Here is a 26,071-nt window from a genome sequence, read left to right on the forward strand (position 1 = left end):
GCACGGAATTTTTATTACAGTTACAGCCCAAATTTAAGAATTGGCAAAATATTGCATTATTATTTACCCAAGTGTATAAACAAGCAAAATATTCTACATAAATTTTCTTTCCTTTTTCAAATAAATATAGCTTGCAGTTTATAACTTATCGGATAATTTCACCAATTTAATAATCTGTCATCTGACACATATGACCACAGTGAGAGTCATGTTAATGCAGTGAATTAATTATATTAGCAAAATATCCAAACAATCCCATGCTTCCAGATCTTGTACATGGAAAGTCGCACACCAATTTACAAGGAGTGTGTTGCCATTTAAGCAGTGTTCTGATGAAGCCCTAAAAATGTAAGACATTTAAGACATCAAGGAATTCACAATTAGAGACATGCTGCTTCTTATTCAAGACATCAAACTAATCATTTCATTTTTAGACGAGACTATCACAATCCAGCCAATTAGATTTGAAGCCAAGTAACAGCCAGGCAGCAGATTCTACTTTTTAAGTGAACTTCACTGCTATTTCTGATTATTACAGTCCTTTAGCTTACAGGGTCTGAATAATTCCTTTTCATGAATAGGCACAACATTTAGCGATATACACCCAGAGATTAAGGAATAATTGGGAAAAAACTGAGCCAAGGGAGCGACTCCCTATTTTGAGGATTGCAAATTGACCACAGTTCCTGCTCCAGATAGTCTAATGAGTGATTCCTGTCAGATTAATTTGAATGGGGCCAGAGGCAGCTCAGTTGTAATAACATAGGCAAATAACTACCACACTCACTGTCAAAGCTCATGTGTGAATCATGGCCAATTGGCACCACTGCAAATGTACTTAAAGCAAGAAACCAGCTTCTAATAATCACTTATTGTCACAAGTAGGCTTCAATGAAGTTACTGTGAAAAGCCCCTAGTCGCTGCTGCCTAGTTCTGCATTACAAGTCAGCTGTTTATCCCACTGTGCTAAACCAGCCCCTATTTTAAGGAAATTGGGGTGGTGGTGATGTGGGCTTAAAAAAATAAATGAAGGAATAGCACACCACTAATTCAAATGGGCAAGTTTAGAAAATTATTCGCCAGTGTTTATTGCCCAACCCTAAGGGTGTTTCAGAGTCAACCACAATTCTGTTGATCTGGAATCACATGTAGGCCAGACCAGGTAACGATGATAGATTTCCTTCCCTAAAGGACAAGAATGAACCAGATGGGTTTTTTGCAACAACCAATAATGGTTTCATGGTCAACATTAGACATTTAATTCCAGATTTTTCTTGATTTTGAATTTCACCATCTGCCATGGCTGGATGCCAACCTGGAGCACCCTGGGTCTCTGGATTACTAATCCAGCGACGATACCACTACGCCACTGCCTCCCCTAAGGTCCACTCTCAGGTCCCAAAAATAGGTTAAACTAGATGCTAGATGTTATCCCCACCACCCCACCCAAGTTGAATTTGGAGACTAATGGAATCCGATTGTTATCCCCATTCACTGGAACAGTGAGAGCAAGTCGGAACCAGTTCAATGATGTGCATCTGAAAAGATGTTGGGCTGGATTCTCCGTTTGGGAGACTAAGTGCTGACACCTGTGGAGCATGTGTGGTGTTTTACGACCGAAGAATCGGCGTGAAACCCTCACCAATTCCGGTGGAGGGGCTAGCACCAGGGCCAATTGAAACTCCCACTGCCCGTGCCCGTGCCGTGCTTTTCACAGTAACTTCATTGAAGTGTACTCGTGACAATAAGCGATTTTCATTTTCATTTCAAAATAGCCAGAGAATGACCGGGTCCCTGGCTACGCATGCGTACGACTGACGGCCTGCATTGGTCGCACCGTACAATATGGCGGCGGATGTGCATGACCTCAACCCGCCAACCGTGACTGCACAGCCCACCCCCGGCCACCCCCCACCAGTCCCCCCAGACCTTGCAGAAGCCCCACCGATCAGCGGCATGGATCCTGGCTGAGTGTGGCAGCACTGGACACAGTCCGTAGCCGTCACGTCGGGTGACCACATGGTTGGGACCACACGTGATACTCGGCCCATCGGGGGCGGAGTATTGCAGGTGGGCCTGCCGATGACACCAACCCTGTTGAAATGGCGCCCATCATGATGCCACCAGTTTGGAGGGGGCGGAGCATGGCGGACCGGCGTCAAACCGGTCCGGCATTCTCCGCCCGATTGCCGAACATATCAAGCTACGGAGAATCCCGCCCATTGTATTTCACAGCGTGTGGTACCTGTGGATGCTCCATCTAAAACATCTAGCCATTTCAAGATGACAAAACATAATTAAGGCATTTACAAATATAGCAGTTTGCATAAGTACACACACAGCTTTGTTTCATATTCAAAACATTCACAGATCATATTCAATGATTTAAGTTGGCATTGTAGTCCTGGTTTTATCCAAGATGTTCCAAACAAGTCTCGTACTTACTACTTAGCAGAGTCTGACAACTGATATTCTCGCCTTCGATCATAGCACTCTTGAATTCCTGGATCATTCCACAGAGTTTTTATTGCACTTACATATGGACTATTGAATGATGCTACCTTTTCTACATCAACCTCTCGAATCAGTTGTGCATTGGCCTATAAAACAAAAATGAAAATATAATTGGTTCTGTACTTGGCACTTCAAAACAAAAGGAATTGCTGTCTATTATTCACACTAAATACATAAAACATATTATGTACCAAATCCACTTTTAACTTCTTTACCAAAAGATGGATTCCAATACTCGTGACCTACTTCCACACCTTCCTCTTGGCCTGACTATCAATTTTGATCCGCAACCTCTTGAAAATTCACTTTTTTCCTGGCCCGGATCACTCTCCGTGTGGAGTTTGCGCATTCACCCCGTGTTTGCGTGGGTCTCACCCTCAGAACCCAAAAGATGTGCAGGGCAGGTGGACTGGCTACTCTCAATTGCCTCTTAATTTGAATTTTTTTTTTTAAAACAAGAAAATTCACTTTTCAAAATTGTACACTCAGAACCTACAATTTCTGGAACTATTGCTATTGTCCCCAACGACTACTTTCCTACAAACTTTTTGAATTACACCATTGCTAATAAACTATAAGCACCTATGTGCCTCTACCTCCTATTTTCCTTTATTTCCCATTCAATTAGATCTTGTCTGATTTCTACTTGGACACCATTTACCCGTCTTTGCTCCATTTCCCTTGGCACTCTTATCTATTTAAAAAAATAAATCGTTGACCTGATTTTTAAACTTTAAACTGGCTCAGAATTCATAGTCTTTCAGGTTAGGGGGAAGAAAGTTTCATATTTTCACTACCTATGTGGAAAAAGTGCTTCCTGATTTCACCAAGTGGGCCAGCTAGAATTTTAAGATTAAGGCTGCTTGTCTGATTGCTTGTCTGATTTCCCTCAGTCGAGGAAGTAGTTTTACTTAAAAGTGTTTGCAATGAAAATGAATTGGAATTTTGAGATCACTTGATCTTTTAAATGCAAGCCAAGTTTATGCAATCTGTCTCAACTTTACTTTTCAAAGTTTGCGCCTTCTTCCAAACACTTCCAAAGCAAATCTATCATTTTATAATAGCTGTTCTAGAAATGCAAGTTGCTATTTTATAGTTGACAGAACTGCATATTTTTCTTTCAGATATGTTCAATTCACATTTGTGTGGATCAGTTCTTTTGAGTATTTCAAATTTCTGGTTTTAAAGTATTTACATGGAACCCTTATATGATTTTCAAATTAAGTAAAATATTGTAAAGAGAATCCACTGCACAAATTGGTACATTCAACCATATACATAAGGACACAAGAAATGTCAGCCTGCGTGGACCAATTGACTCGTTGAGTCTGCTTCATCATTCAACGTGTATCGCGGCTGATCTTTGGGCTTCAACTCAATTTTCCTGCCCAATCCCCATCTGCCTTAATTCCCCCCCCCCCCCCCCCCCCCCCCCCCCGAAGATCTGTCTATCCTAGCCATTGACGGGAGCATTCACAACCCTGAAAGAGAGAATTCCAAAGATTTGCGCGATTCAAGTGAAGTAATTTCTTATCTCACTCTTCAACATAAGCCCCTTATCCGGAGACTGTGAGCCCAAGTTTTAGATTCTCTGGCCAGCGGAAACAATGTCAGCGTCTACCTAAACAAACCCCTCTGAAATTTGTAGGTTTCAATGAGATCGCCTCTCACTCTTCTTAACTCATGAAAATATAAACCCAATTTACTCAGTCTATCATAGGACAATCCCCTCGCCCCAAGGACCAATTTAGTGAACCTTCACTGTACCGCCTCTAATGCAAGGACGTCCTTTCTGAAATGTGGAGATCTAAACTGCACAGTGTGGGTTTCTCCCAAACCCTGTACATTATAGCAAGATCCCTTTACTCTTATGTTCCAATGCCCTTGCAATAACGGCCAGGATGCCATTCGCTTCTCTAATTGCTTGTAGCACCTACCCACCAACTTTCAGCACTCGTGCAAGCACACCCAGGTCTCTTATCTTTGAAACAATATTCTGCTTTGCTATTTGAACTGAATTGAACTTTGCACTTTGCTACTTGTGCTCCCATCTGCCATCTATTGCCTTCACATTGTAAAAATAAATTTAAAGTACCCAATCCTCCCCCCCTCTTCCCCCCAAATTAAGGGGCAATATAGCGTGGCTAATCCACCTACCCTGTAGCCACCTGGGGTGAACACGTCCCGATTTCAAAATGGACACTTGCTAAGCGTAAAGGGAAAGTGACTAAGAAAACAAGCAGGTGCAAGGTTTGCCTGTGGATTGGAGCTTGCAGCTCCCAGACAAAACTGATACCACAAGCCATTAGCATAGTAATGAGCTATCTCCGGGGACAAAAGAGAAACATTTAAGCAATTGGTACCAGAGCAGACTCCCTGGCGCCAGTGGAGATTAAAACAAAGGGAGGCCAACGGTCACCTAGGACCCGTCCAGTGATCAAGCAACAACCCTATATTGGAGAAATCAATACAAATGATTAGGACATGGTCCAATTAATTGGGGCCAAGTTCAAGGCCCGCCCAAAAGAGCGCGTATAAAGAGGAGCCCCCAAAGACAGATGGCTCTCTTCTTCTTCACCTTCATCTCAGCGACGAGAGACCCGCCAAGCACCAGCCAAATAAGTCTAAGGTCAATGCACGCTATGAGATAGGCGCTCCTAGCTACTATTCTATACCAGTTCGAAGCCAGCAGTCTCAGAACCGGACAACGACCATTGTTCCTCTGACTGAGTGGGCACCCGAAGCCAAGTATAAGCTTTTAGTAGTAGTTGTAGTTTAGTGAGTAGAGTTTGTGCATGAGTAGTAATTGACTGTGTGTGTAAATAAATGTGCATTGATTTCAAACTTACTAACTGGTGTATCGAATCTTTGATCAGTATTCGGTTTTGAACCTTGTGGCGGTATCAAAAGGATACCTGGCGACTCTTGAGCAAACATAATTAAAACAGAGCAAATTAAGGAGAGCATAACGAGCAACAACCCTACCCATCTTTGGTTGTGGGGGTGAGAACTACGTAAACACGGGGAGAATGTGCAAACTCGACATGGACAATGGCCCGGGGCCAGGATCAATCCGTGTCCTCAATGCCGCGAGGCAGCAATGCTAACCACTGCGCCACCGTGCTGTCCATTGCTGCTTTCACTTAACCTGTTTACAGCTTTGTAGATTTAAGGGATTTCTATTTGTAATGATAAACATTAAAAATAGTTTTTCAGTGTGTTTTATTTAATGTTTCTGTGTATGGAAGGATAAAACCTGTAGTTAGATTCATGCTGGCCAAAGGTGTGTACGTATGGAGGTTTGATTCAATTCCAATTATGATTCTATCGTGCTTAGAACAGGCAAAGGTGTAAGCAATAAATAGCAATAGCAGCTATTGGTTAGCAACTGGAGGACATGTAAGGTACAAAAGCTTTTAAGTCTTAGTTTTAGCTGTACATATTCCGAGCCCCGCGCTAGAGAATCGGCGTAACTGCACCACGCCGCCGGCACACGATTCTCAGAGGAGCAGAGAATCGCCGGCATTTGCGCCAGTGAATCACCGCAACCGTGCCACGGGCACGCAATTCTCAGAGGAGCAGAGAATCGCCGGCATTTGCGCCATCTCCGGCCTTGATGGGCCGAGCGGTCATGCGGAAACAGCAGCGTCCCGCCGGCGGTGTCCACACCTGCTCACAGCCGGCGGCAACTCTGCGTGCAGGGTCGGGGACGGCCGGGGGGGGGGCCTCCAATGGGGTCTGGCCTGCGATCGGGACCCACAGATCGGCGGTCTGGCCTCTCCAGCCCCGCGCCCTATTTTGTTACGCAGTTGGCCCCTGAACCCCCTGAACGTGTCGGGGCCGGCGTGTTGAGGACTTCCCCTGCGCATGTGCGGGTTGGCGCGGTGCTACTGCGCATGCGCGGGTTGGCATGGCACCAGTTGGTGCTGGACAGGGAGGTAGGAGCAGCGTGAACCGCTCCAGCGCAGTGCTAGCCCCCAATGGGGGCCAGAATTGGTAGTGCCCGTGCCCGTTTTGCATTGTCGTGAAATGCGACGGCGTTCACGATGGCACGGACACTCTGCCTACATTTCAGAGAATCTCATCCAGGACGTGGGGAAAATGAACATCTCTCAACTCTGCTCGAAGCAAGGCTGGACAGGACAGGAGTTGCAAAGAGGCAGGTTTCCCCAAAGTACAAGTTACAGTCCAGATAACCAGAGAATTGGGACAGCAAGAATGTTCAAGACAACTGAAGTTAAGTGAACAGACACCAAGTTGTTCAGATGAATTCAAGGAAAAGTAAACAAATCAAAGCATTCTGAGTTAGAGACAATTGCAGCAGGCAAATTTAAAGTGGGTCAGCAGACTTCAAAGGTAAATGAAACATTTGATATCATTTGAATACAGTCTGGGAATCAAGAGTTAAAGCAATTTTGAACACTTTGTACACCAGTCAAGGCAAAGAAATCCAAAAGGGGTGACTGGGTTCACTGTTCGAAGAGGAGCGGAAGCTATGCTCTAAAGTGTCATTTGGAAAAACTGGACTGGAGTTTGTAATACAAACCACTAAGGAAAAGCATTATTAAGATTTTAAAGCATATTTTTGAGACTGGAGTTTTGAAGCTCTAATGTGGCAATCATCTAGAGGTATTCCGAGGAGACAGCCACAGACACTAACTTGGAGTCAGAGTGGTGAGTGTGCATTTGGTTACAACCAATCTGTGTGCTTATAAGAGACTGTGTTAATGGAACTATTGTAGCTTAAGATGTACTGTGTCATCTGTGTTAATCTTAAAATCGGTGTGTATTTAAGATAAGGGTGAGTAAAGGAATATTGGATCATACTCCAAGTTTTCAAATTCAATAAAAAACGTTTTGCTGTTAAAACTAATTAACGGTCCTGAGACTTTATTCCTCCACGTTTTATTAAAAAAAACACCACAAAGTTAGTCTTTTGAGCCATGGTTCCATTCCAGCTATAACAACTGGGATCTTAACTGGTTTCTCCTTTGAAAGGATATGGGCCTGTCTGGGACAGTGCCGTGGCTGTCATATAGAACATAGAACTGTATAGCACAGTACAGGCCCTTCGTCATGTTGATGCTCTAGGCCAGTTCTTGGTCACCATGATGAAAAAAGAATTCCCTTCTGCACAAATTGGTTCCTTTTGATAATCTTGAGAATTCCTTCAGGTAGCAAGAAGTCAAATGTGGTTCATAGTTTCATTTTTAACAGTATGCGGGTGAGTTCTGGGTCGTGGCATAATGTATGTTCCAGTACATGGCCAGGAAGCTATTGATGTGAACTAGTGACCCCTCCCCTATTGAAGCTTTCAATGAATGGTTCAGCGATTGACGATTTGTTGAGCAGTGATAGGTTATAGACTTAATGTACCAAATGCGATTCCATTCCATGTAGTCCGTGAATTCATGCACGAGGAACTGAGGAACACTGTCACTAACATTCTGTTCAGGGTTTCTGAACCTCTCAAATGTTTCACCTAGTTTCTCGATGATCAGGTCAGCTGTTTATTTCATTACCGCCACCTCCAGCCACTTGGTATTAAGCATGGTCAGTCTACATAACCCACACATCTCTGAACTGTGGGAGGAAACCAGAGCAGCAGGAGGAAACCCAGGTCCTGATGCTGGGTGCGTTCCTCTCCTGCTGGTCTGATGTCATGGTGCATCGCGGGTAAAAAAAATTTTAAATTCTCATGCTGGCTGCTAAAACCCCCCTCATCGCCAGTTGTTCTGTACTGGGTCATTTATTAGGCTGCAATCAGAACCAAAGAGCATACAGCTAGTGATTACTGTAACTCAACAGGTAGATTTTTTATTATTTATGCTGTGCATTCTCACAGGTTTAAATAAAAGACTGGGCCTAAAGCCTTTGCACCTGACTGGTGATGTCACCAGTGCTCACGTGACTCCCCTCTCCCAACATAACATACACCAACTATAATACACAACAGTTACAAGGGTTTTTAAACCCACAGTTTAACCATTGATAAATACAGACAATGGTAACAGAACATTCATTTCTGGGCTTCGGCCACTGGGATAATTATGTACGAAAAGCACAAAAATACTATTTGGCAACACCAAATCTAAATATCGATGTATTTGTTTGATTAATATGTGATGCAATGGCATAGTGTTCCTGTTGAATTTATCAGTTCAGCTGAATATGTGGACAAAGTAAAAGCAGCTTGGACCTTTTTTTGCTGTTTAATTATATGACCCAATACTCCAAGGTTTTAAAACTTCGAAGGTCAGCAGTAATCATTATACTTCTGGTAGAATGCAAAGACAATAAAATACTGGAAGGCTAAGATGAATTAAAACAAGGAATGCCCTGGCAAAATGTTCCTGATACCAGTGAAATAAGAGAGTCCAAAGTCAAAGCTAGAAATCCTGCAGTGGGACCAACAATAACTTGCAGATAGTGGAGTCAGTTGTGAGCAGCAAAAAAAATCTTGTTTGAGACATTAGTGGAAAATAAAGGGCGTTAGAGCTGTTTGAAGGAGAATAATACATGTGTCTGAAGACATTAGGTCTGAAAATAAGGCATCAGCAGATATCATCTGCACCATTGGCAAGGGGCAACTTCACATGGGACATGTGGCACACTGTCTTTCAGAATCAGATTGCCCGGACATAAAAAGTGAAGATGATCTCATCTGAGCTCAGCAAACCTCAGAGGCTGCATTCCCATCATCTTTCTCATGGGAGAATGCCAACTAGAAATAGATGTGTGAATGTCTTTAGTACAATCGTTCCAATGATTAAATTGCCTGAGTCTGATGGCCTAACCTCATGCAGGAAGAATGGTCAGTTAAAACAGGTGTTGAGGATGTTCATCTAGGGTTGTATTTTGTATTAAGTGTTACGACACCCTGGGTTAGTGCGCGGTCAATTCCAGCCCCACTTAACCCGGAGTTGCAAGACAATTGAATTAACCACACTCACAAAGACAAACACAGAGGGGAGAATGATGAAAATAATAGGTAAAAGGAAAAAGAGTATTGGTTTTAGATGGTTGTCTAAATGAAAAGCTACAAGAAATTCACCTTTTGTAATCTTGTCATAATTCCAGTCTGGAAAGATTAAACCCTAGTTTGTAGCCTGTAAGGGTTTCGCTACAGATTCATTCATTCAAGTTCTCTGTAGGTCGAGTGGGAGAGCAAGAGAACTAGCGAGAGAGCGAGAGAGAGGGAGAGACAGAGAGAGGGCTCGGGCGAGCGAGCACTCGAGAGAGAGAGAGAGAGAGAGAGGGGGGGGGGGGCTCGAGAGAGAGAGGGAGAGACAGAGGGGGCTCGGGCGAGCGAGCACTTGAGAGAGAGAGAGAGAGAGAGTGGGGGGCACCAGAGAGAGGGAGAGTGGGGGGGCTCGAGAGAGAGAGAGAGAGAGAGGAGGTCCTTGTTCCTGTGCTTCCGGGATTCAAAACTGCTTTCCTTCGGTCACTGGAAATCATCCCACTCAGGCAAGGAATATAAAGGAATCAGCAGGAAGGACCTTTACATAAACAATTATATTCTACCAACATATCATTCAACAAGTTCATAAATTAGTCATTTAAACAGAGTACAATCTGATAAACTAGTCCTGAAACTTGTTTTGGAGACTGAATATTTCTAAATGGAGAAACTAAGAATAGATACACAAGCAATTCTCAAAACAAACTATGGTTTAATCTTTCCAGACTGGAATTATGACAAGATTACAAAAGGTGAATTTCTTGTAGCTTTTCATTTAAACTGAAGTGTAAAAGAGTAGTTAAAATAACAGTAGAATTCACCATCACTTTCCTCTTTAAAAAAAAATCCTAGTTTGAGTGCTCTTTCAAAGGAGCAGCATGGAAGCACAGTGGTTAGCACAGTTGCTTCACAACCCCAGGGTCCCAGGTTTGACTCCCGGCTTGGATCACTGTCTGTGTGGAGTCTGCACATTCTCCCCGTGTCTGCGAGGGTTTCCTCCAGGTGCTCCGGTTTCCTCCCACAGTCCAAAGATGTGCAGGTTAGGTGGATTGGCCTTGCTAAATTGCCCTCAAGTGTCCAAAAAGGTTGGGTGGGGTTACGGTATAGGGTGGAGTGTGGGGCTTGGATGGGATGCTCTTTCCATGGGCCAGTGCGGACTCGATGGGCCAAATGGCCTCCTTCTGCACTCTGGGGATTCTTCTATCTCAGCACCAACTCTCGACCCGTCCACTGCTGCTAAATTATCGGGCTGCTTATCTGACATTCAGGATGAGAAGAAATTTCCTGCATTTAAATATTGGGAAGACGGAAGGTACTTTTTTGCCCCACACCAAACTCTGTTCCCTAGCTGCCAATTCTGTTCCTCTCCCAGGCAACAGTGTGAAATTCCTAGAATCCCTACAGTACAGAATGAGGCCATTGGCCCATTGAGTCTGCACCAGCACTCAAAGAAAACCCTAGCCAGGCCCAATCCCCCGCCCTATCTCCGTAACCCCATCTAACCTTTGGCAATTTAGCATGGCCAATCCACCTAACCGGCACATCTTTTGACTATGGGAGGAAACCGGAGCACCCGGAGGAAGCCCACGCAGACAAGGGGAGAACGTGCAAACTCCACACAGTCACCAGAGGTCTGAATCAAACCGGGGTCCCTGGTGCTGTGAGGCAACATTGCTAACTACCGTGCCGTCATGCATTAAGCCAGCCAGTTCACAATCTTTGTGTCGCATCTGACCCCAAGATGAGCTTCCAACTTCATATTTACACTATCACTAAAGACAGTCTATTTCTACCTCCATAACATTGCTTAACTTTGTAAAGTCATTACCTTTGGATGACTTCACCAAGGGGCAGCATGTAGATGAAAAATCGGAGGAGGGAAGGATAAACACCAGAGGTAACAGTGCAGCAGCAGGAAGAAAAGCCATTGCAAGTGATTCTCTGGCTTTGATGAGATGGATAACAATGGAACCACCTGAAAGCAATCTGATATTTTGCTGAAATCCTCATCCAGTTTCCACTAGACTCGATTATCCCATCGCACTCCTGGCATATCTCCCACATTCTACCCTCCATAAACTGGAGGTCACCCAAAGCTCTGTTGCCCAAGTCTTAATCACAGCAATTCTGGTTCCCCCATGACCTCTGTACTTGTTAACCGACAGTGGCTCCCAGTAAAGCAATATTTTAATTTTAAAATTCTCATCCTCATTTCAAATCCTACCATGGCCATTCCCCACCTTATCCATGTAATCCCCTCCAGTAGCACAACCCTGCGAATTATCTTCACTAATTCTGGCCTCTTGTACACTGCCAATAATCGATTCACCATTGCTTTCAGCTGCCTACATCCCAAGCTCTGGAATTCACTCCCCACACCTCACGCCTGTTTGCCTTGCTTTCCTGCTTAAGACACTCCTTAATGCATACCTCTTCACGACCAAGCTTTGGTCATCTGATCGAGTATCGCCTTATATGGCTGGGTGTCATACTTTTATTTTATAATCCTTCTGTTCAGTGTTCGGAGATCTTTCATTACATTAAAAGGTTCAATGCAAGTTGTTGTATATGCCACATAAAAGACATCAGCACAACGGCTAACAGCAACAGCTTTCAATAATCATATCAGAATACAAGTTGCAAAAGTTCCAAGAACTTCAGAATTGTCATATATGATTTCTGTTTAGGCATGTTTCAGCTTTCTGCTTTGGACAATTAAAAACACATTCTGCTGCAGGAGTACATCCATGCTGCCTCATTCAGTTGCTCGATCAAACTCTGTTTGAGGACTTGATCACATAATCTAGGCTGAAACCAGGTGGATGCATGTTCCAGTGGTTCAAGTACACATGAGCACATCACACTGCTCAAGCACAAGTTTAACTATATTTCCACCACGAGTTCCTCAACCAATATTACCAAGAATATGTTAATCATCTTTTGCTGTTTATGGGACCTTGCAAAGTACAAATATACTGTACTACTTAGTTGTTTCAATGCAAATGGCAGAAGTTTATGGAAGACGAGATATGATTCAAATGTAAATGTGTCTATCCTTTGACTATTTAATAGCAGAATACAGTTTGAAGCGAATGGCAAAACTTAAAAAAACTTTCCAACCAGTTACGCAATGAATACTCAAATATTACACTCGAATAGTTCAACTATAAGTATTTAGATGATGTAACTAAAAGGTAGGAAAGTGCAGTGGGTTATGCCACTGGACCAATAACCCAGAGATGAATAGTTTAAATCCTACCAATACAGCTGAAGAGTTTGAATTCAATTTGGAAAAATCTGCAAAAACTGACAGGGAGGCTCTTAAACTTTTGGAATTACCCACTTGGACCTGCAAGGAAAACTTAATATCCCCCCCATAATGGCCTTTATGTGACCATCCCACACAGATGATTAGCACTGTGGCTTCACAGCACCAGGGTCCCAGGTTCGATTCCCTGCTGGGTCACTGTCTGTGCGGAGTCTGCACGTTCTCCCTGTGTCTGCGTGGGTTTCTTCCGGGCGTTCCAGTTTCCTCCCAGTTCAAAGGCGTGCAGGTTAGGTGGATTGGCCATGATAAATTGCCCTTAGCGACCAAAAATGGTTTGGAGGGATTATCGGGTGTTATGGGCCAGGGTTTAGAGAATCCCAAAGTGTATCATGGAGTTCCCCTGACCCACAGCTTTTAATAGATTGTGGTATGGGGAGCACACGGCTCACTCTACAGGTATGGTACAGCAGAAATGGATGAGTATTTTTAAAAACAAAACAATGTTGATTCTATGAACTCAAGTTACCCTTTCTTAAAACAAACAGTGAACATCTTAGCAAGCAGTAAATCAAATACACCCCCCAAAGAATACAATACTAAGTAATCTGTATGCTGTTCTTTAAACATCCAAAAGACTTAAACCTCCAAACAGGAGCACATCAGGGTTTACATTCAAGACTGAAAACATTTATACTTCTGAATTCACCAAATGATCCATAGATAGTTTTTGGATGGCAGAGATCAACAGCAGTGCAGCTCACTTTTAACTTCAGATTCAGCTCACTGAAAAACAGACACACCCAAGCTCTTCTCAAACTGAAACTAAAAAATGCAGAAATAGAGCTCAGCTCCACCCACACTCTGACATCACTCCAGTAACATGAGCAGCTCCAATTCTTAAAGGTACATTTCTTAAACACCCATTTCTTAAAGGGTACTCTCACGTGACAAGGGATAGGGTGGAAGTGTGGGCTTAAGTGGGTCGGTGCAGACTGGATGGGCCGAGTAGCCTCCTTCTGCACTGTATGTTCTATGCTCTAAAAAAAAAAGGTTGGTTCTTTAAACTGTTCTCACAAGCTACTTAGTTGTATCAAACTGTTCAGCAATCTAAGAAAACAGTTCATCACCACATTCTCATGGAAACTACAGATGGGTAATAAACACCAGCCCTGCAACATCTATATCACAAAAATTGCCTTTACAAAGTTCTAACCAAAATGATATTGATTCATTAATAAGGAAGCAAATTCAGCTGTTATCTTAAGTTACATATTTTCTTTTTATTCATGGGATATGGGTGTTGCTGGCTGGGCCAGCATTTGTTGCCCATCCCTAACTGCCCTTAAACTGAGTGGCTTGTTTGGCCATTTCAAAGAGCATTTTAGAGTCAATTACTTTGCTGTGGATCTCGAGGCACATGTTGACCAGACCAGGTAAGGATGGCAGATTTCCTTCCCTAAAGGACTTTAGTGAACCAGATAAGCTATGACAATCGACAATGGTTTCATGATCATTAGATTTTTATTCAACGCAGGTTCTCCAAGCATTACACTGGGCTGCTGGATTACTAGTCCAGTGACAATGCTACTATGACCCTGCCTCCCCCAATTATAATCTTCACCCTATCTCTGCAGTGATGTTCGCAGGTATCCTCGTGGGTTCAGTGACTGCAGTGAAAATACCAAATAATACCCATAAGTCAGTGATCTTCAAACTCAGGGGCGCTACCGGGTATCGCAGGCGAGTGTCGGGAGGGTCGCGGAGCCGTCCTTCACCATGCTCCCGATCACCCAAATCCTCGCACAGCAGCTGGCTTTTAATAACGCCGGCTGCAAGCAGCCTTCAAAATGGCTGCGAACATGTAAAAAAAATTCAGACCCATTGTGCACGATCATCGCCACGCATGCGCAAAACTATGCGCGCCGATGATTGGGCACGCATGCGCAGTACTGCCGCTATTTTTTGAAACGGTCACAGCTTTTTGTTTTACAAGTTCGGGGGGGTTTATTCATTTAATTTTTATTTATTTCATTTTTTATGTTTTTATAAAGTTCTGGGGGATTTATTTGATAAAATTTTACAGGAAAAAAATGCAGAACTTTGGACAGAGAGAGACTCCATACTTTCCGACACCGGAAGGCTTCACCTTTATCCAACAGGTTCCATTGGAGGAGCGAGTACGAGGGCCAAAGGGACCCAAAACCATTTCCTCCATTTTTGTCAGCAGCAAACAAGGTAAGAGAAAATGGTGGGTCGCGCAGGTCGGCCGGCGTGGTTCACGAAGGTCAGCCGGGTTGGGTCCTGAAGGTCGGCCGGTTGGTAAAAACTGGTCCCCAGAAAGAAAGTTTGAAGAACACTGCCTTAAGTGGTCAACAAGCTGCTAGATCAAGGTCTCATAGAATGTTTACTGCACAGAAGTATTTGCCAGTTATGCCTGCGCAGCTTTCTGCAAGAGCAGCTCACCTGGTCTGATTTTACCCGCCCAATCCTTTCTCAGTAGCCCTGCAATTTATTTCTCTTCAGATAAAGATCCAATCCCTTTTTGCACACACATAGAATAGTAGCCAATTACAATTCAGTTGCCAGTTTCAATTATTACTGTACAGGACCTTAGTTAGGCCTCATTTGGAATAGTGTGTCTAATTCTGGTCGCCACACAACCAGAATGTGGATTCTTTGGAGAGGGTACAGAAACGGTTTACTAGGATGTTGCCTGGTATGGAGGGCATTAGCTATGAGGAGAGGTCTCACTAGAACGACGGAGGATGAGAAGTGACTTGATAAGAGATCTACAATATTATGAGTGGCATGGACAGAGTGGATAGTCAGATGCTCTTTCCTGGGTTAGGAGAGTCAAGTACTAGGGGGACATAGCTTTAAAGTGCTTGGGGAAAAGTTTAAAACTGATGTGCGAGCCAAGTCTTTTTTACACAGAGGGTGGTAAATATATGGAATGTGCTGCCTGGGGACGTGGTGGGAATAGGTACGATAGTGGCATACAAGTGGCATCTAGACAAATATATAAATAGGGTGGGAATGGAAGGATACCGACTCTACAAGTACATACGGTTTTAGTTTAGGCAGGTACCATGGTCGGCGCAGGCTTGGAGGGCCGAAGGGCCTGTTCCTGTGCTGTGTTGTTATTTGTACTGTTTTGAGATGGATGCAAAATGCAAATCATACCTGAATTAGAACTACTAGCCACATTATTAATTCTTGGCCCAACTTGTTACTGATTCCAGTTACTTTGTCAGATAAGGCACTAAGGTGTTATAAAGAACCTCCGAGAACAATCAGTGGAAAAATCTTTCAGATCCAATTTTTTTTTTTATAGCTCCTAGCAAGGAATTGGAAAAATCATTAGTAAGGACCTGGGAGTAAGTATGCTGTCGGCCTGCCAGGAACTTTGGCGGGGAATGACTGAATGGCAAAGGGGACTTCATTTCTGGAAAGTGAAAGGCTGAATGATTTAAGGAAATGCTCTACTGTTAAATTAAAGTCACAAGTGATAAGTAACCTTTAGACTATTCATTAATGGCAAACAATGTAGTTTCCTGATTGTTGAACACAAATTAAAGGAACAAAAATAGCAGTCACTCTGCGTATTAGAAACTTACTTTATTTTGCTCATATTTGTATTGTATTTTAAGGGTTTCCATGGCTCTGATCATAGACTGCATGGCAGTGAATATATTCTGGTAGACTAACTTCGTATAGCCCCTTTTGTCTTCATCTGAATATCCACTCCCATGTATGATCCGCATCTGTTTGATGAATGTGCTCTTGCCACTTTCTCCAGTGCCTAGAAAACAACAATTGCACAAGGTTAGCACAAGTGACAGACTTGAGTATTTCATTACATCATTATCATCACTTTAAAATAACACTATATATTTAGTGATGTACCTCCTGGCATGATGTGATGTACCTACTGGCATGATGATTACATTCAGCAAAATCCACTTAATGAAGACAATTCCAATAATACAAATAACTTCCATAAAGAGAAAATCAGAGTGAAGTAAATGGAGGCATCTTATTTTACCCTGTAACATTGGTGAAAATTTGAGGATGGAATGGTTAATTGAGAACACACAATACTGAGTGGATAAAATTTAAATTCAAGGAAAGAAATCTTGATAACTCTATCACATTTAGTTTATTCTACTACAACTGCCGAACCTCCACCTCACTACACACAATATTTATTTCATATAGGATAATGACTTTCTTCCAATAGTCCATTCATGGTCAAATGCATTTTATTAACAGCACATTAAAATACAGCTACAGAAATAAATTCACATTTATCTAAAATTTTCAAATAGGAGGACATTGAGGTTAGTTTTCTTAAAGAGAGGGAAATCAATACGCCGTACGTTCAAATTCTAGGCATCCAGAAGTGCAAATTTCATTGTTACTAAGACATGTACTTTACATTTACACTTGTCACCTGTAAGTCTGGACAGTGAAAACTTCAACTGGCTGTGCAAATTTCAGCAATTCTGTTTCCCAAGGTTCCCTTGTACAAACATACTAATTCAGTAACAATGCAAAACGAAAGCTTAAAAGAACTGTCAAAGCTTACACCCACTCTATGTACAAGGGAGAAAAGTATGTTCGAACCACACACACAAAAGATAAAACTGTACTTCTGTCCTTTTGTCAGCCAACACAAGTTGACCATTGCCACAGAATCAACTAAGCTGCATTTAGTCAGAGTACAGGTGAACAAATGAGTGTCTGATGTAATCGTATTTTATGAAAATACTCAATCACAAAATTGTACACCCATTCTACTTGTTGGAAATAACCCACAAAATGTAGAATACTGTGTATTACAAATCCAACATGTCTCACGTTTCAAATAGAAATTCATAATCAGAAAACTTAAAAGATGTAACTTATATACTGCATGCAAGAATCATTTTAAAAAGCACATTTGACTAATATAATAATCTTTATTAATGTCACAAGTAGGCTTACATTAACACTGAAATGAAGTTACTCTGAAAATCCTCTAGTCGCCACACTCTGCGTCTGTTCAGGTACACTGAGGGAGAATTCAGAATTGTGTAATTCACCTAACAGCATGTCTTTCGGGACTTGTGGGAGGAAACCGGAGCACCCGGAGGAAACCCATGCAGACACGGGGAGAACGTGCAGACTCCACAGTGACCCAAGCTGGGAGTCAAACCCGGGCCCCTGGTGCTATGAAGCAACAGTTCTAACAACTATGCTACCGTGCCGCCTTTCACAATCCAAAGGTGTGAAGATTAGGTGGATTGGCCATGTTAAATTGCCCCTTAGTATCTAAAGATGTGCAGGTTAGATGACATGTATGGGGGTAAGTGGGCCTGGGTGGGGTCCCTTTCGGAGGGTCCGTGCAGATTCGATGGGCCGAATGGCCTCTTCTGCACTGTAAATTCAATGATTCTATAGCATTCTTAGTTCATCATCTTTAATTGCATCTACTCCGACCACCATCAGCAACAAACCAATAAACAAACACCTCATCCGTATGAGCCTCCCTGAACAGGCGCCGGAATGTGGCGACTAGGGGCTTTTCACAGTAACTTCATTTGAAGCCTACTTGTGACAATAAGCAATTTTCATTTCATTTCATCCTGGTGTAATATTTAACACAAAATGCTCTCATGGACATCCTCCACCCGTGTTTGGGAAGAAAACGGATTATCAAAGTGTCATGTGCTCAGCAATGCACTTTCCTGAAATTTTATTTGAAAGAAAAATGACTGAAACTGTTGTGTGAAAAAGTGTTATTCTAGATATGGGTGGCACAGTGGTTAGCACTGCTGCCTCACAGCATCAGAAAGCCGGATTGAATTCCGGCTTGGGTCACTGCCTGTGTGGAGTTTGTACGTTCGTCCCGTGTCTGCGTGGGTTTCCTCCGGGTGTTCAGGTTTCCTCCCACAGTCCAAAGATGTGCAGGTTGGGTGGAATGGCCATGATAAATTGTCCCTTAATGTCCAGGGATGTGCAGCTTCGGTTATGGGGTTACGGGAATAGGGGAGAAGTGGGTATGGTAGAGTGCTCATTTGAAGGGTCGGTGAAGACTCGATGGGTCAAATGGCCTTCTGCACTGTAGGGATTCGATGATATCTCTGGTATAATCAATACATATATTCATTCTTACATCCAGTATTTATTGCAAGGGGGAATGAAGGCCTTATTTCAACTTGAAAACTGAATTTTAAAAACTTCACATTTCACCGAAATCCTAAACACAGCGTTCTCTCAAAAAGCAACAGTTAAGCACAGGATTTACCACTCCCAGAAGACCAATCACATTTCAGTGATTGACTAATGCTTAAATATGTCAAACAGAGGAGTGTAAACTTCAAGTCTTACATGTCTAACCACTTTGCAATTTAACAGAAATAATGCTGTATTTCACAACTAAATAACCACCTGTTTGGGATAGCTAATGCTTTGTTTATATTCAAGGCCCCACCGTCTCAACCTTGCCCCTCGCCTTAAGTGTGGTGACCCTCAGGATAAATCACCACCTGTTAACTCTCTCCGAAAGAAAAGGGGAGAGCAGCCTATGGTTCTCGGGGACTACTGTGACGTTCATTTATACTCAATTGACTTAACAGACCACAAGAACAAAATATTGACTTTGGTGGAAGCCCAGTGACGATGTTGCATCAGTTCAAAAGTTTAGAAAATATATGCACAAAATCCCTTGTAAGAGACTTTGGCACATCTAGATATTTGCATGAGTCGGTGCATTTTGAAACAATTAAATCTGAATGACAATTTTCTGGAAACTGTCAGGAAATTATCCAAAATATTCATCTCACATTTCATTAAAAGCAAAATAAATAAATTCTTTCCATTTATAACGGTCAGCTTTATTTCCCAATCTCTACTACTTCATTGCGTGCGACTTTCATTGCTTCCTCCTGTGGCTTCCAGATTTTCCGTCAGTGACATCTCTAATTTTGGCATTTCCCTTTTGTGAATTTCTCAACATTTCTGTCTGCCCGATTCTGTTCATAGTGATTTCGAACAACAACATCTAAGACAACTTGCATTTGTATAGCACCTTTAACCTGGGAAATTTCTCAAGGAGTTTTACAGGAACATAATCAGGATTAAAATCGACAAGAGCCACAGAAAGATATCAGGAGTAACGAAAAACTGTATTAAAGAAATACGTTTTAAGGATCTTAAAAGAGAAGTGCAGAGGCTAATGGGTTTGGAGAATAAATTTCTCAGCCTACAGTCTAAATTGCTAAAGATCAATGTAAGAACGACAGAATTGCATTTATATATTGCCTTTCATAAACTCAGCTAATGAATACTTCTTGAAGAGTATTATACTGTGGTAATGTAGGAACCGCAATAGCCAAGTTACTCACAGCAAGGTTCCAAGAGAGTACTGTAGAAGAGTTTCAGTACCTGAAGCAGGGGTGAAAATGCACAGTGGCACAGAGACAGAAGTAGGCAGCCTTTGCGACAAAGAGGATATTGGGTCAGAAGTTCAACATAGGGTGAAATAGGTTGCTAACAATCTGGTTTAAAGGATTTTTAAAAGATTGTTCCGATTGGGAGTGTCTCTCGTGAGGCCAACATTTGTCGCCCATCCTTAATTGTCCTTGTGGTGGTGGTACTGGTGACCCACCTTCTTGAATTCATACAATGTAGGCATATCTACAGTGCAGATGGGAAGTGAGCTCCAGATTTTACAACCAGTGGGAGGGATGAAACAGCTAGAGTTTCAGAGGAACAATGCTGTAGTGGTAATGTTAAGCTGGTTAGCAGATTCCACAGAGACCGTTTTAAACTTGTAGCTTGAAAAAGTGGCTTGTGCTAAAATGCACCCTCGATTAGAGCAAAGGTAGTTCAAGCAGTGCAAGGTGGCGAGCAGGATAAACCATGGCTACGGCAAGGGGCTCAATTGGAGAGATCACTAAAAGTTAGTGCATAGGTACAGGGAGCAATCCAAAATGGTTAATGAAATGCGATCTCAAAATTGTTGCAATTCAAAAAAGTAAGGAAGTGATGCTTTAACTGTACAGAGCTTTGGTCAAATCACATCTGGAATATGATATTCAGTTTTGGGCACCGAATCGCTGGAAGAATAAAAGTCTTGAAAGGGATAAAGAGTAAATTTACTCAAAAAACAAGGTTTAAATGGAGGACAAATTGTATAAAATTGACTTGTATTCCCTTGAAATAAGGTTGAGGGGTGATCAAATTGAGGTATTTAAAATGGACTTAACAGGAATTTATCTAAGAATTATTAGTTAATTCACTTGTGTTATGACTCCATCAAGTGGGGCTGGAATTTACTGCGTCTAGCCCAAGGTGTAACAATATCTTCCATCGCTAGAGTGGGTCTGCAGCAGGTGGTGAGGGAACCCTCAAGATGGAAAAAAAATCTACCTGACCTAATCCTCACCAATCTACCTGCAGCAAATATATCGGTCTATGGCACTATTGTTAGGAGTGACAGCCCCTGGAGTTGAAGTCCAGTCTTTACATGGCGAATACTGTAAGGGTCTTCCTGTATATTTCCTTTTGCCAATATAATTTTTGATCCATGGATGATCAATGGACATGTGCCTGTAAGTTAAGCAGCAGAGAGGAGTGAGGAATTCAAGTTACAGGAAAGAACACTTTGTCTGTCTAAATAGGAGGCTTCAAACCTTTTTGGTAACAGAGACAGAGGATGGGGTGGGACTCTGATTGATTGGCTGATGGCCAATTCCCTGGTAACCGGCGTGATTGGATCCGATCCCTACTGGAATGATTTTCAGAGGCCCAAGGAGGTCAGTGTGACTCACAGGGACAAGGACCTACTCTCTCCTCCGTGATTTCTCCAGAAAGGCTGTTGAGTGCTGTATTTCTTAAGCTGCAGAGAACCTGAATGATTGAATACAAAGGGAAACCATTACAGGTTGCCACAAAGACCAGGGCCTACTCGCTCTCTCCAGAAAGGCTACGAGTGCTGTATTCCGGAAACTACAAAGACCTGAAGGTAAAACAGTAAAACCTCGAACTGAAAGCAAAGTTTCAAGAGGAGTAAGGTGCTGGAAACAACCATCTGAAACAAAGACTCTTTTTCCTTTTACTTATGATTTTTATCCCTTTCCTCTCTTCTGCGTTTGTCTGTCTTGTGTGTCGAAGGTGAGGGGGGGGGGGGGGTGAGTTAAAGTGGGTAATTAGGAATTAGATGATGGTTAACCAGTTGTATTTGCGACATATTTCATTATAGTTCTTATAAAAGTAATTGTTTACATTTACAAACTTGGGGGCTGTAATTATTGGGCAGCCAAGGGCAGACTTTGGGTATTTATCGAAGAATTATTACTTAACTCACTTGTGTTATAACTCCATCAAGTGGGGCTAGAATTGACTGCGGCTAGCTCAGGGTGTTGTAACAATAACTTCCATCGTGCTGTGTGGCAGTAGCACCGTGCTAAATGGGCTAAACTTTGGACAGATTTAGAAACTCAAAACTGGACATCCATAATACGCGCTGGGTCATCACCTGCAGCAGAATTGTATTCAACAACAATCTATACCTCATAGCCCATATATCCCTCACTCTACCATTAAGCTAGGGGTTCAATGACAGGGGTCAATCCTAGTTCAAAGAACAGTGCAGGAGACAATGCCAGGAGCAGACCCAGGCATACCTAAAAACAAGGCGCCAACTTGATGAAGTTACAACACAGGATGACTTGCATCCCATGCAGCATGCAATAGGCAAGAGCTAAGCAATCTCGCAACCAACAGATCAGATCTAACCGATGCAATCCTGCCACATCCGGTCGTGAATGGCAGTGGGCAATTAAACAATTAAAAGGAGGTTGTTCCACAAATATCCCCATCCTCAATTGGAGGAGCCCAGCACATAAGTGCAAAAAGACAAGGTTGGAACATTGTCTTCATACCATCTTCATACACAACTGACAGTTGGATGATCCCCATCTCAGCCTGCTCCCGAGGCCCCCAGCACCACAGATGGCAGTCTTCAGCCAATTTGTTAAGAAACGGCAAACGGCACTGGATACCAAAATGGCTATGTACCCTCACAACACTCCAGCAACAGTATTAAAACTTGTGCTTCAGCACTAGCCAAACCTTTAAGCCAAGCGTCCAGCACACCTGTAACACTGGCATCTACCTGGCAACGGTGAAAACTGCTCAGGCATGTCCTATTCCCATCCAAGCCACACATCATCCTGATTTTGAACTATATTATGATTACTTCATTGTTGCTGGGTCAAAATCCTGGAACTCCTTCCCTGACAACAGTGGTGGGCACTCTGACAACACGTGGATTGCAGTGATTCAAGAAGGCAGCACGCTACCATTTTAAGGAAAATTAGGGATGGGCAATAAATGCTGCTTTCGCCAGAATGAATACAATAAACCTCAAAACCAAACTTTACTCACATTTCCTTCTACTGCCATTTGGCTTATGCCCTAATAGTTCAAGTTGACAAAAATCAGCTGGTTAACCACTTGGTCAGAGTACTGTTGTAAAGATTTGTACAAGATGAGTTTTCTTGGGATTTCCTCCTACTCCCGCTAAGATTATCCCTCCAACCATCCCATGGTTTTATCCTCTCAGTTCAACACAGGCATCACTTGCTTTTTAAACATTTGGATCAGACTTATCCTGGTTTTATTTAGCTCTTAAGTCTTGAATCAAGGATCGGTCTTCTCAGATTGACTACCCCAAAGGTCCAGCTCACTGTTAGTAGAGTGCTTCAGTCATCAAGCGTTTTAAAGGCCTTGTGCCAGATCACAGAATTTCAACTAAATTCTGCTTGAAAGATGCGTTACCGCATTCAACTTGTTCTAACTTGAAAATAGGACCCCATAAAAGGAATGTATTCCACCCTGTAATTACCTTTTGAATTTCTACTGTTAATCTCCCAAACAGCTTGGTCATATTAGTTAGTTAATGCAAGCTGCTTTAAAAAAAAATCAAATCATCCAGGTTCTTAAAGGGAACAACATCCCAACATAAAATATAGGTTTTGCCACCCCTTCCCCTGCAAAAAGCACATGAGCCATCAGATTACTTTAACTCATTTGTTCTACGTGAAAGGAAGATGCTGAAATGGTATTTTTCTGAACTAATGGAGACCCCTGATATTTTCAAAAGATGTAAACTGTAGGCACAGAATGAACTGAATCTGTTAAAACGGATGATTGATTGGAGCGAATTGAACTCTAATAATGCAAGTGGGCTCTCAGGAGAAGCACAAGAAATCTAGGTTACCAGCTAAGCCAAAAATACAAAGAAAACAATTCAAGGTCAAGCTCAATGTATAAAAGCACACGCATGCACTTGCAAAGAAGAAATATTCTTACTTGGTTTCTATTATATATGCCCTTTGCATATCCGATTAAGGAACAATTCACTTTAGTTTTAAACCATTCTAATGTTTATTCTAGAATTATTTTGGTGCAGCAAATGTTGCATTTTTAACTCTAGTTAAAACAGCAATTACATGGATATAATAGTGAAAACTATGAATGGTTACAATATCATAATGCCTGCTTATATGATACTTCTTGATTTTTAATCGTAATCTTTTTGTTTCCTCAGTTTAGCCACTTTTTGAGTTGCAATTTATTGATCATGGCATATCGTCATTCATTTCAAGCTAATAACCTGAGCATTTTAGAATTATCGGAAGTTTACAACACAGAAAAGGCCACTTGACCCACCGTGGCAAAGAAGCCACCCAACCTAATCCCATTTTGTCCGTACCTTGAGGTGCATAGAGTTTCGGCCTCTTCTCTCAGGCAGAGTTCCAGGCCCCGACCACTCTCTGGTTGAAAAGGTTTTCCTTCATCTCCCCTTTAATCTTTTTACCAATCACTTTAAATCTATGCCCTAGTCACTGACCTCTCTGTGAAAGCCCTCCCAATCTACTCTGTCCAGGTCCATCACGATTTTGCACAACTCAATTAAATCTCCCCTCATCCTCCAATGCTCCAAGAACAGCTGCAGCCTATCATAGCTGCAATTCCTCCAGTCCAGGCAACATCCTCATAAATCTCCTCTGTCCCCTCTCTGAAGCAATTACATCCTTTCTGTAATGAGGTGGCCAGAACTGCACGCAGTACTCAACTTGTGGTCTAACTAACATTTTATATATAGTTCCAGCATAACCTCCCTGCTCTTATATTCCAAGCCTCAGTTAATAAATGAAAGGATTTCATCTACTTTCTTAACCATTTCATCAACCTGTTCTGCTGCCTTCAGGGATCTGTGTACATTCACTCCAAGGGCCCTCACTTTGCACCTTTCTGTATCCTCATTTCTTGTATAATCCTTTGCCTTGTTTGACCCCCAAATGTATCACTTCACACTTCTCTGGGTTGAATTCCATTTGATACTTTCTGCCCAGAGAGAGGCTGACACAGGCAGAACTGATCAAAAAAAAATCACGACCCGAGAAAAATATTAAAGTAATAGATTTGAAATAACTGAGCAGTCAGTAATATTTTAATGTTCGTAAAATATTATGGCATACACACATATCTGTCTTTTCTATCTTTTGCCAATGCAAAACTAACCTTATAATCATGAAAATCTAATGCAAATGATCTAGTTATGTTCAAAAAAAGCATCAGTGCATGCATAAACCTGTGCTCAAACTTCCTGAAAAATATCAGTTGCAGAATATTTGCAAAGGAAATATAAATTCACCCCAAAAAGGTAAGCTTCCTTTACAAACATGTTTAGTGCGAATTCCATGTAATCAACACCACTTCTGCCTTCAGAAAGCAAAACTATCAATTAATGTGGAAACATCAGCAAACACATTGCTATTTTGCTATATTGAAAACCCTGCATTCAATGCAAAATTCCTGCAACGTTGTACAAAACTTAATTCTCAACTCACAGGCAATTTATCCTCTTCATGTTGGTTTTGGCCATTCTTCCCAAATTATCAAATGCAGCCCTGGTCCATCGAACCGTTTGGTTCTTTGGTTCCACCGAACCCTTATTTCAGTTTTCTCAAAATGTGTAATAGAATAATAGAAAATAGAAGCAGGAGGAGGCCATTCGGCCCTTTGAGCCTGCTCTGCCATTCATTATGACCATGGCTGATCATCAAGTTCAATACCCTGATCCCTCCTCTCAACCCCCCCCCCCCCCCTCCTCCTCCATGTAGTAGGCCAGAGTAGTAATTTTCTGGGCTCAAGGTGTCCCAAAGCATTTCACAACTAATGAAATAGTTTTGAAGTGCAGACATTTTTCTCATGTGGGAAACACAACAACTGAATGATGCACAGCAAGCTCCTAGAAACAGCAATGAAATAAA

General features: G+C 42.3%; 1 protein-coding gene across 1 annotated transcript in view; it reads right to left on the reverse strand.

Moving 5' to 3' along the window:
• LOC119953540 (guanine nucleotide-binding protein G(q) subunit alpha-like) overlaps window positions 1–16,545 on the reverse strand; it is a 49,755-nt gene extending 33,210 nt beyond the window's left edge. The window contains exons 1-2 of the mRNA XM_038777911.1: window positions 16,361–16,545; window positions 2,446–2,600 (exon numbers count right to left, since the gene is read on the reverse strand). Of these exons, the coding sequence (XP_038633839.1) occupies window positions 2,446–2,600; window positions 16,361–16,507 (302 nt within the window). The 5' untranslated portion in view covers window positions 16,508–16,545. The remainder of the gene's footprint in view (window positions 1–2,445; window positions 2,601–16,360) is intronic.
• Between the last annotated feature and the right edge of the window lie 9,526 nt (window positions 16,546–26,071).

This window comes from Scyliorhinus canicula, chromosome 18, assembly GCF_902713615.1.
Source record: "Scyliorhinus canicula chromosome 18, sScyCan1.1, whole genome shotgun sequence".
NCBI classification, from domain to species: domain Eukaryota; kingdom Metazoa; phylum Chordata; class Chondrichthyes; order Carcharhiniformes; family Scyliorhinidae; genus Scyliorhinus; species Scyliorhinus canicula.